Source organism: Bombyx mori, chromosome 20 (assembly GCF_030269925.1).
Source record: "Bombyx mori chromosome 20, ASM3026992v2".
NCBI classification, from domain to species: domain Eukaryota; kingdom Metazoa; phylum Arthropoda; class Insecta; order Lepidoptera; family Bombycidae; genus Bombyx; species Bombyx mori.
Window position 1 is genome coordinate 1,351,732 of NC_085126.1, and position 12,665 is coordinate 1,364,396.

At 38.7% G+C, this 12,665-nt stretch overlaps 1 protein-coding gene and 1 pseudogene across 2 annotated transcripts; one reads left to right on the forward strand and one right to left on the reverse strand.

The window, feature by feature from the left end:
- Window positions 1-1,982: 1,982 nt before the first annotated feature.
- On the forward strand, window positions 1,983-5,814 carry LOC101743504 (uncharacterized). 2 transcript variants are annotated; one of them, XM_062674466.1, is made up of 3 exons: window positions 1,983-2,161; window positions 3,474-3,607; window positions 5,482-5,814. In XM_062674466.1, exons 1-3 carry the CDS (start codon window positions 2,092-2,094, stop codon window positions 5,731-5,733), a joined length of 456 nt encoding a protein of 151 aa, XP_062530450.1. In that variant the 5' UTR covers window positions 1,983-2,091; the 3' UTR covers window positions 5,734-5,814. The 2 variants fall into 2 exon arrangements, with proteins under 2 accessions (XP_062530450.1, XP_012546841.1); XM_012691387.4 differs by lacking the exon at window positions 5,482-5,814 and adding an exon at window positions 4,965-5,264.
- Window positions 5,815-9,896: 4,082 nt separating this feature from the next.
- Window positions 9,897-10,775, reverse strand: LOC101744034 (microvitellogenin-like; annotated as a pseudogene).
- Between the last annotated feature and the right edge of the window lie 1,890 nt (window positions 10,776-12,665).

Genomic DNA, 12,665 nt, shown 5'->3' on the forward strand with positions numbered 1-12,665 from the left:
CGTATGAAATTCCATTCGTTGAAAACATTGAAATGTTCAAATTATTAAATTTGATAGCATTTATTTAAAAAAAAAAAAAAAAACTCTAATACGTAGTTTAAAATTATTGCAGTAAGTACATATTTTTTTAAGTGAAACTCTACGAATATGGATAAAGCTATATGGATAAAGTTTATACCGACTTTGCTTGAGAGTTGCACATGAGGCTTCGGCTGATGATCCAGCTCGCAGAGTCTGTACGAAGGAAGTGGAAATTTTGCATCGTGTACTGCACGGACGTGAAGGAATAATGTTAGTTAAGTTATGAATGGCTTTACATCTACCGCTTGAGAACTTATTTAACTATATTATAGTGTACTTAGTAATTATATCTTATATAACTATGTTTAGTTTATTTAAAAATATATTTTTGGATGCTTTTACAATCTTAAACACAGAAAGAGAAAACTACACAAAGTTGAAGATTGCTGTAGAGCCGTTCATGCTTATACAAACATTCTATGTATAGGGTGTTCCTACATTGCATTGTTTAGTTATCAATATGTTATTAAAACAGGGTTTTATTTTTTAGTTTTTAGTTCAGTACGCGATTTCTTAACTCAGATAAATAAATTTTAAATTATTAAAAAAATTAAAAATGCTACCAATCCATAGTTGATTATTTTGGACCGACTGAACGAAATGTACTGTCGCTTTAGAAAATAAAAGTTTTATCTTCGGTTTTATAGCCAGTCGTAAAGTTTTGAGTGAAGAAACCGTTTTTACGTATATATTTTACGTGCGTGATTTTAATATGTTCTCCTTGTTTATTGAAATGTCTTTGTCAATTGTTATGCCAACGGGCTTGCTGTGATGAGTGCCACCACTCTGAAGGTTTGGGCTGTGACCCAATTTGGCGTTCCACCGTGAAAGGTACACAATAGACGCAACAGGAAAACAAATTTTAAACGTGTGAATTGCATTAATAACAACTTCCTTTCGGTTTAGAATAGCAGAACCTGTCTTTTTCCGTGGGTGTCGTAAAAGGCAACTAAGAGATTTTCAGGAGATGATCCCTCCATCTTCTTTTCGGCATCACACCTCCCGCCATCAGAGCAGAGTGTTCCCATACTAACTAGAATGTAGTACACCGCGTGTAATTGGTTTCCAAATGATTCTTGTTCACCTGATGGTTGTCTGGAAGAGATCGCTCTTAGCGATAAGACCGCAAATTGTACTTTTTTGTATTTAATGCATCGCATTTTTTATTTATTTTTTTCGTGTACAATAAAGAATACTCACTCTCTCTCTCTCTCTCTCTAAAACCACTGCGTTCATCCACAGTGCGTTTCCAGATATCGTTTTTGCCACGTACCAACCGGCTTTGGACGGTGTTTGGCGGCGTGACCTCGACGGTGTTTCCCGAGCGCTACGACATGTCCTTCTTCAAACGGGGCTTGTGGATATTTCACAGTAGCAGGCTGCGACTTGGCTGTGCCCCTGGCATTACTGACGTCTATTAGCGACGGTTACTATTTACCACCAAGTGAGCCGTTTGCTACCTACAAAACCAATAAAAAGACTGGACCACAGCGTTTTCTGAGGATCTTATGAGCGAACTGCGTTCTCTAACTGTCATTTTCTCGTAGTTGGGGGCTCTGTAGCCCGCACGGGTAGTTACCACTATCCCGCCTATTTCTGCCAAGCAGTCATGCATCCTGGTTTGATACCCCGTTGGATCAAAACTAGTGTCGGTCGGAATTGTAGTCTTCTGTCATTCGGCTTTTGCATCATGATCCTCAACAGAGGGTCAAGGACCGAACTCTGTGCCCACCGTAACTAGGAACCTAGGAATGAATGAACAATTTGTGTCCTGGTTAATACACACCATAAACAAGTTGAATTACGATAAGTTTTTTTTTTGTTTGTCAAAACGGTCATCTGGCTGTATGTGCCGCGATTTCTTTATAAAACTTATGCAAAAAAAAAAACGTTGTGACGTATTTTTTACTTGTCAAAGTCAAAATTTAAACTCGTTGATTTTTTTTTAGATTTAAGATTTATTTATCATGTGCTTTTATAGTATGATATTTTAATTTGTATAATATAATTATGGTAAAAACTGTGTCGTTGGTCATAGCCATGTCATTGTTAGTTAATGATGTGCACTTTATACAAGATGGTACGTATTTCTGTATTTTGAGGCACTCATGAGTGTATAGCCTGTTGGAATATACACACTTGACCATTAGAACTTAGGAATTAAGTGGTTAGTAGAAAAAAAATTAAATGGTAAGAAAATGAACAGTAAACGTTCCAATTATTTTATTATTTAAAATGGTGGATGTGTCCGCAGCCCACCTGGCGTTAAGTGGTTCCGGAGCCCAAAGAAATCAGCGACGTAAATGCCGCCACTCACCATGAGACATGAGCACTACGTCTCACCTCTATAGTTCAACAGCTGCCCCACCCTTTAAATCGGAACGGATTGCTGCTTCACGGCAGAAATGGTCAGGGTGGTGGTGCCCGTGCGGACTCACAAGGTTTCCTGACTCATTAAGTTGCCATCTTCTGTTTTTTTTTATATCTTAAGTGGTTACTGGAGCCTATAGACATCTACAACGTAAATGCGCCGCCCACCTTGAGATATGAGTTCTAAGGTCTCGGTATAGTTAAAACGGCTGCCCCACCCTTCAAACCGAAACGCATTATTGCTTCACGGCAGAAATAAGCAGGGTGCGTGCAGACTCACAAGGTTCCCTGACTCGTTAAGTTGCCATCTTTTGATGATCGTATATTTTGTATTGGTAGTAGTGGAAACACCCATACAAGATCCCCCTTTGCATTATGTTCCTCAATGCTGAGGGTCGTGACTTCTACGGCGCGCTGTTCGGACTATGTTTCTCGGTCGGCGGAGGGACTTCGGTTTCCTCTGTATTCTGTATCGTTTGTTCCATGGGAAGTACTCTAAGGAATTGTTTGAGATGATACCGTCATCTCGTTTTTACCATCGCACCGCCCGCCATCGGACTAAAGTTCATCCTTTTTTTTTAATTTTTTTTTTATTGCCTTTGTAGGCAGACGGGCATACGGCCCACCTGATGGTGAGTGGTTACCGTCGCCCATGGACTTCAGCAATGCCAGGGGCAGAGCCAAGCCGCTGCCTACCTGAAGCCCTTACGTTCATCCACAGTACGTTTCCAGAGATCTTTTTTCCACTTATCATCCGGCTTTGAAGTGAGCTCCCCTCCACGGTGTTTCCCGAGCGCTATGACATGTCCTTCTTCAAACGAGGCTTGTGGAGAGTAAGCGGTAGGCAGCGACTTTGGCTCTGTCCCTGGTGTTGCTGACGTCCATGAGCGACGGTAATCACTCACTATCAGGTGGGCTATACGGCATATCAGGGTGGCTATAAGGCAATAAAAAAAGACTATGAATAAGCGCGATGTGTCTAGTAGCAGGCACTTTACTAATCGATCTCAAAATTATTTTAGGTAGCTTCTTAGAGAGCAAATATTTTCCAACGAACTTAGTACATCTGGTAACAACGTCTCTTATTGTCAAGGAGATCCCGATCTTTCCGAAACTATTCTGGAGGGGATGTCCACTGCTCTGTTCCCTTAGTGAGGTAAAAATCATAAAATACGTTTTTTTTCCAAAATCAGAAGTGAATAAATAATTCACGGATTAAAGAAAGGACTTATGGAAATGGTGCACGTAAAAGAAGTTAAACTTCTTTTGCGGTATGTAGTATTGTGGTTTTCTTCATGTTTCATCCTTAAATAAAATTTCTCTTGTAATCTGCATATGTAAATGCTGCATATAAGAGAAACGACTTAGCTCGCTTTCTCCCTCTCTCAAAGTACGAGTGGATCGCGAGACGCTTTCTATTGTCTCACTCTCGCTCGTCCTAAATTGTATATTTTCTCTCTAGCCGTAACGAATCTGTCGCTAGTTTAATTTAACTCTGAACGCGTCTAAAGAAGTTTCACTTCAAAAAATAATAATAATAACAATGTGAAAATGTTTTTATACGTCATAAATTATAAACGATTGCAATTTCTACTATTCAATATGATTAATAAAATCATGTATATCCAACCTTATGGCTCTATTGTTGAGAAATGTGTTTGAATTGCTTATATAGAAAGATATCGGTCTATGAAATTGCGAAAGAGAGATAGCGACGGGTTCTGCATCGCTTACTCTTTTTGCTTCTCGCTTTTATAATACTGGTATTGCTGTATGTTCAATGGCACCACTAACCATCGAGAGGCCCACCCCATAGACACAGCCCACTGAGTTTCTCGCCGGATCTTCTCAGTGGATCGCGTTTCCGATCCGGTGGTAGATTCTGCGAAGCACTACTCTTGCTAGGGTAAATGTTAGCAACACTCTGGTTTGAGCCCCGTGAACTCACCTACACACGTTAGGGTGAAGCTGAAATAGCCTCTCAAGGCTATCAGCATAGCTACGAAAAAAAAAGGAAAAAAAGAAAAAGGAGAGGCCTATTCGTTTGCTTTTTAACGCAATCGAATAGCCACCATTAGATGTATTCACGAATAGGTTATTTTCTGTTATTTATACATTTTTGCACTGAGAGTATTATGATGCAAAATCAAATATGACGTAGCGACTCGTATGTGTAGAACGAAGCTTCGGTGTAATTTACCTCAATTGCCTTGAGACATGAGGTCGGAGTCTCAAAAACAGCTGCTCTCGTTGATTAAAGTGTACGTCTCAATACCTGATCGTGTAATTGTAATAAAGCAAAGAAATCGGTAATACGGCTTGGCAATGAATGGCTTAAGAGAAGAATAGACAGAAGATAGAAGATAAAGAGGAACTAATTAGTCTTCTTATTGCTTGATACATTTTGTACCCATCAAGGAAGAACGTAGCACTGGTGCACGGTAGGTACTAGGACGCCAGAAACGCCAAAGATGTTATTCGAATTGATTAGTTTCGCTATTTTATATTTTTAGGTCGCTGTTTGCCTGTTATTTATGGAAGCGTCTTTGCGATACGTTTGGAATTACGTCCGCGAATACATACTGCGTAACTCTGATGATCTTCTAGCGCAACTGACCGATGATGAAAGACTAGATTGGCTTTTTGGCGTCTTAGTACCTACCACGCATCAGTTCCACGCTTTTACTTGATGGGTAATAAATAATAAATAATAATTTAAAAAAACTACTAACAAAATACGTTTTTATAGAAAATCCAACTAAAAAATAGCTTTTTTCCCCATGCTTTTTTTACAATAAAATCATTTTTTCTTACACCATTTTTCATTCAAATTTATTAAAATATATTTTCTATTTTTTTGTTGGATTTTCTATAAAAGCGTATTTTGTTAGTAGTTTTTTTTTAATTATTATTTATTATTTAATTACCCATGAAGTAAAAACGTGGAACTGATGCGTGGTAGGTACTAGGACGCCAGAAACGCCAAAGATGTTATTCGAATTGATTAGTTTCGCTATTTTATATTTTTAGGTCGCTGTTTGCCTGTTATTTATGGAAGCGTCTTTGCGTTACGTTTGGAATTACATCCGCGAATACATACTGCGTAACTCTGATGATCTTCTAGCGCAACTGATCGATGATGAAAGACTAGATTGGCTTCTTTGTCGTCTGTGTTGCGGTCAGCGTAACTGCTCTGAAGCTTTTGCCGCCCTGGTACTCAAGGTTACGAGTTTCGCCTTCCTTTTAGGCGTTTGCTGTTTTCACGGAAGAAACGACAGTTAATCTGTTAACTTGGGCTTGTGTAACAAACTAGCGGCCGGCTCCGGCTCCGCTCGGGTCTTTAACAAAAATTTCAAAACGATATTTGACGTTGTTTTATTTTTTAAAATAAAAGAACACCTATTGCGGCATAACTATAATAGTTAAACATATGCTGTTGTGACACTTTTTGTAAATAATAATGTGTTCTACAAAGTCGTAGTACATTATTTTATTCTATCATCAATAGCTTTCGCAGGGCACGCGATGTAAAGAATATTTTAAGTAATTTGTTTACATCGTGGGTTACACTATTAGAACTTTAGTAAGGATCCCTGATTTTTTTCAAAAAAGATTATAGCCTATGTCACTTGGGAATAGTGTAGCAAACAGTGAAAGAATTTTTCAAATCGATTCATTAGTTTCGGAGCCTATTCAATACAAGCAAACAAACTATTATTTCCTCTTTATAATATTGGTATAGATAAAACATTTGTTTTTTTGGAGTATTGTTTTGTAAGAATTACCAGAGATTTTTTCGTTCGCTTCACACGACTGTCGCGTGTTGCTTGTTTGTGACAGCACTTCTCAACCGCACGTGCTCTTATCATCAAATTTTGTGTAAATATTATCAGTACAGAAAATAAAATGAGATATCTCTCATCCAGAAATAAGTACGGATCTGAAGAGTATAAGATAGATTCATTGACTCGTCTTAGAAACGCGAACAAAACTTCAAGAAGTTTTTATAGCTCTCCAAGCTAAGCGGTTACTGTAGCCCACGGACATCAGTACGGTAAAGCTGCTGTTACAGAGGACTCTTTTCGAATCTCGTATAAAAAAGAAATTGTTATGTCATAGCACTCAATCGAATAAGCGACGCATAAATATATTAACGAATAAGTAAACTAACAAATAATGCTGCAATTATTCATTTAACTTTTTTTTAATTGCTTTAATGGGTGGACGAGCTCACAGCCTACCTGATGTTAAGTGGTTACTGGAGCCCATAGACATCGACAATTTAAATGCGCCACCCACCTTGAGATAAGTTCTAAGGTCTCAGTATAGTTATTACAACGGCTGCCCTACCCTTCAAACCGAAACGCATTACTGCTTCACACAAGACGTATGAGATACCATTATTATACAATTACATATTAGATTTTTGTCCCACTTTGATCCCAGTTTGAGACAATAATGAGGAAAACACATTTTTATGAAAGAAAATACAATTAATTTAGCTTCGTTATTACATTGTGTTTCATAGGGAGGATACCAGGACAACATAAACCCCGGGAGGCAGGCGAGCCCCGGCATCAATTAGTTTTATGTTCCACTGTTTTGTAACGAAGCGTAGTTCCAGTAGTTCGCTAATGACATTTCGTAATAGAACCCCGTATCGCTTTGACCTTTTAGCTCTTAGCATTCATATTCTCCTGGTGTACGTTGGCTTTGTATTGTATAATGTTGATCTCCCTGAGCTTCTTAGTAGTTCAGAATTGAAATACTATTTTGGTTATTTATCTGCTTTGCGTTCAGATTGAGCATAGATCAAATTTATGTTATCGAGGGGTGAAGAGCCTTAATCTGCAACATTTATAATTTTTAATTTTATAATTAAAGATACGTTTTATTTGATACTAGCCGCCCGTCCTCGTTTCGCTTCGGAAACATTAAATTTTATTATCGATAGCTGAGTCCCGCGATGTTACCCGCCGTTATTGTCGTACCGCGGGTGACGCCGTGGGGCAAAGCTAGGCTAAAAAAAGTAGCCTAAGTTACTCCTTATATCATTAGCTACCTATCAGTGAAAGTCTCGTCAAAATCGGTCCAGCCGTTCCATAGATTAGCCGGAACAAATCGACAGACAAAAATTGTAAAAAATGTTATTTTGGTGTATGTACTGTATATATATATTTCTGCCGTGAAGCAGTAATGCGTTTCGATTTGAAGGGTGGGGTAATGTATGTAGCTATAATGATGTAACTATAATGAGACCTTAGAACTTATATCTCAAGGTGGGTGGCGCATTTACGTTATAGAGCTCAGTGACCACTTAACACCACGTGGGCGGTGAGCTCGACCACCCTTCTAAGCAATAAAAAAAACCTTGTGCCGTGCAGATACGAAAGTCGTTGTAGTAGGCGCGTCTTGCCTATCTTTCGTTCCCGTCTCACACGTCCGCTGCGATAACGTCTCAAGGCTATGCCACACCACGCCGCCGCGTCGGTCACTTTTCACTTTGATCGTCTTCTTGCTATTTTATAAACTGAGCGTATCCCGGACGAGCCCCCAAAATATGTGGGATTTGCTCAAAGTAAATAACAGTTTTTTTGGTAAAGTACTAAAATTTAATATTTTAACACGTTGTAAAATGTTCACACATCTCGTGCCCGACGCCATCTTAACTATCTCCCCTCCGTCCCTTTCTTCCTCATACATTCATCCCTTTCACTCGAAACGTTCCGTTTCCCACATATATACAAAGGTTTCTATGAGACACTGTGGAGTTGTAGTTATTCTAATTTGATATAGTTCTTGATGATTTGCTATCAATAATGTAACAAAATGTATAAGTAAGGTTTGTTGGTAGTGGGTTCTTTGATAGAATTTTACGAGGGCTGCACTAAAAGTATCGGGAATGGAATATTTCCACTGTTCCTGTCATATTAAAATCTTTTTAATTGAAAACTCCTTGGTTTTAAAAATCGAATACCATTTATTTATTTAAAAAAAGATTCTCGGTCTTGTAGCGAGGTTTTGTCAAACTTGTTTAGTAGTTGAAAAAATGGAATTGACTCGAGAAAATTCAAGAGCGATGATTTATTATGACTTTCGAAGTGGTTTACACAAAAACAGTGTGTTGACCGGATGATTTCTGCATTTGGTGATGAAGCCCCATCCAAAACCACAATTTATCGCTGGTTTGCTGAGTTTCAACGTGGACGTGTCAAGCTCAGTGATGATCCCCGTCAAGGTCGTCCAAAAACTGCAGTCACCCAAGAAAACGTTGATGCTGTGCGTAAGCTGATTGAGGAAGATCGACATGTGACATACCGCGAAATTCAGGCAACTTTAGACATTGGCATGAGTCAAATACAAATAATCTTGCATGAACAATTAGGTGTAAAAAAGTTGTTTTCCCGAAGGATACCGCATTTGCTCTGTGAAGAGCAAAAAGCGGCTCGCGTTATTTGGTGCGTCAGAACTCTCGAAAGATTCCACGCAGGATCCTCAAATGCTGTATACAACATTGTATCAGGTGACGAATCCTGGATATATGCGTACAAACCCGAAACAAAAAACCAGTCACGAGTTTGGGTGTTCGAAAATGAGTTAAAGCCAACAAAAATTGTTCGTTCACGGAGTGTTGCAAAAAAAATGGTGGCCACGTTTGTCTCCAAAACCGGCCATGTTACGACTATTCCTCTTGAGGGACAAAGAACGGTTAATGCAGAATGGTATGCTAGCATTTGTTTGCCACAGGTAGTTTCTGAACTCCGTAAAGAGAACTGCAACCGCCGCATCATCCTCCATCACGACAATGCGAGTTCTCACACCGCGCACAGAACAAAAGAGTTTTTAGAGCAAGAAAACATAGAATTCTTAGACCATCCGCCGTACAGCCCCGACCTAAGCCCTGATGATTTCTATACTTTCCCTAAAATAAAGAATAAATTGCGTGGACAGAGATTTTCATCACCTGAAGAAGCTGTGGACGCCTACAAAACGGCCATTTTGGAGACCCCAACTTCCGAATGGAATGGTTGCTTCAATGATTGTTTCCATCGTATGGAAAAATGTGTCAAATTTCGCGGAGAATACTTCGAAAAGCAATAAATACATTTTTAAATAGCAATGTTGTGTCACTTCGTTAATTCCCGAAATTTTCAGTGCCACCTAGGTATTTATTTTGAGGATAAAAGACAACATTAAAACAAAACAAAAACAAATATGAATTTTTATTTATTTATTGCTTGTATGTGTGGACGAGCTCACACAGCCCACCTGGTGTTAAGTGGACACTAAAGCCCATAGACATCTGTATTAAAGAGCAATAAAATAAGAAAAGTATTGTTTACTAACTAGTCTGTGGTTTTAAATAAAAACAGACATTGCGGTACGCTGTGGACCAAGGCAAGAATTTTAACAAAAAAAATTGTGTTCATCTTGAACGTGGATTTCTAGTCCCTGATAATTATGAACTGGTACTATTTCCGAGAGTTTCGATGGTCCAGCCGTAAAGTTCAGGGTGGGCGACAAAGTTTCCACCTTGACCGTAGAGGATGCGATCACCTACATATACGCTTCTGCCGAGCTTTAGCGCTTGGACATGCGCACGATTGATAATGAAGAACAACAGTTCCCCATTGTACATCGCAGGCTGGAATGACCACAGATGCCTGTTCGTGTCTGAGCTTACGGAAGCATACGCTTCATAGTCGCCGTCGCCATCCATGTGGTTGCCAAACTTCAAGTACCTATGTTATCATATATATAATATATCATATTATAAAATAAATCATTTTACCGTCCACCACGGGCTCGAGCTTCCAATGGTAATTCTGGCTGTGCGGGTGTCGGTGGTTGCCGTAGAGCCTCTTGTCGTCGGCAAAGTCCGGAGTTGGGCCTAATTCAAAGGAAACGCGATCTTGGTAGTTGATGAATTTTATAAAAGTATCGTTTAGCACCATTCTGTACGCCGTTGGGAACTGGGACCTTACAATATCTGCGCCACCAGCAGCCGCCAGTTTGTATGCGAAACCGGCAATATATGTTCTTTTGTGTTCAATTAACCAGTTGACAGCTGATTTAATGACATCGGGTCGATAATAGCGCATACAGTTTAAGGCCTGGGAGACCGCATCGTCGTAGTTTTCGGAAACAACCGTATTGTAGAGGTTATTGACCATTTCATACGTTGAAGCAAACTGGGGCTCAGACAGTTCATTATTAGAGCTGTCAACGCTTGGGGTCGTTGTGCTTTCAACTACGCCGGGGTCGGCACTGGCTACAGTGGTCAGCATGCACGTCAATAGCACCGCTAAATGCTTGAACGTCATCTTGACTGTAACAAAAAAAAAACAGTGTTAGCTGAATAATAATCTATCTTCACTACATAGTATAAAACAAAGTCGCTTTCTCTGTCCCTATATCCCTATGTATGCTTAAATCTTTAAAACTACGCAACGGATTTTGATGCGATTTTTTTTAATAGATAGAGTGATTGAAGCCTCCCTCTTATATGTACAATACCATTCATTAAATAGTGGAGAAATCATTAATAAATAGCAGTTTCCGAAGCGAAGCGAGGGCGGGTCGCTAGTCTTTTATATAAAAATGAATTGTTGTTCGTTAGTCTCGCTAAAACTCGAGAACGGCTGAACCGATGTGGCTACTTTTGGTCTTGAATTATTTGTGTAAGTCCAGAGAAGGTTTAAAAGGTAGATAAATATAAAAATGCTCGGAATTAAATAAAAATAACAATTTTGTTTTCCCTTTGATGTGTCTCCCGTCGGCCGAATTTCTTTTGTTTGTTTTAAGTTTATTTTATACAAAAGTTTAGGTCTTTTATTTCTCGATTGAGGCACTACGAAGTCTGCCGGGTCAGTTAGTTACATATAAAAATATATAGCTATTATTTTAAAATGAAAATTTAAATTGGATCGACTAATGGTTTTGTCTTTAAAAATTAACTTCTCTATTTTACTATCTCGGCAATATACGTAATATGTATCTATGTAATAATATGTAATAAATAAACTAGATAAAAAACGAAAATATTTGAAATTGTTGATGATAAAAATGAATTATTAGTTTTATAATATTCAAGAATAATAACTCACATGTACCACTGAGGCCCTACTATGCGAGTTCTAAAACAACTTTGTGCTTTTATATTCCATGATAATAGGACGTTATCATAAAATGTCAAATGGTATCATAATAATTGTATAACGCTTATTTTTGTTTACGTTTTTACGTAACCGTGAACATACTAATCTTTCTATGAGCGACTATTTTCAATGTTTAAATGAGGAATATAAATAACTTATTTAATAGCGGTTAAAGCGGTAAAAAAAAAAAATTGACACAGAACCTTCACGGTTCATATCGACGCTTGAAAGGCAAAAGTGACTAAGCGACAATAACTGATTTGTACATAAACGATAGGCAATAACCATATTCGATGCGCAAAAAATATATATTTCTAGGTCTATTAATATCATTTCAATCCTACAGCTACTAGCTAGATTCTACAACAGCTGGATTCGTTAAAATAAATTTTGTTGTCATGGATTTCAACTTTAAAATAGTCTACTGTAAAGTTCACGCATTGTCGCTTAGTCACGTTGGCCTTTCAAGCGTCGATATATATTTTTTTCTTTTTTTTTCTACCTAAGCTGATAGCATTGAGAGGGTATATCAGCGTCGCCTTAACTAGTAGGTGAGCTCACGGGGCTCTAAACCTGATGACGTTGCTAACACGAACCCTAGCAAGAGCCGTGCTTCGCAGAATCTACCACCGGATCGGAAACGCGACCCACTGAGAAGATGCGGCGAGAAACTCAGTGTGCTGTGTCTGAGGGTTAATTTACTCGTCGAGCCCTTCGTCGCAAGCGACGGGTTCGACGAGAACGGTAACCGGTGCTTGAGGTACCTAAAAGCACCGTTAGTGGATCGGGAGGATCCCAAATGACGTGCACGGTTCAAGATTTTTGAGTGAAACTTTTTTCAAATGGTACAATGAGGTTCTTTTTTAAAATATGTGCAATATTCGATTATCGACTTTCAGTTGCTTTATTCAGCTTAGACAAGAAAGATGGATACTTCGAAAATTTCGAGTCATTTTTGAATACAATTCCGACGCGAAACTAACGCTCCAGAAACAGCTCGCAATATCAATGTTGCGTTTGGATCTACCAGAGAGAGACCTATGACCAGAGTTATAT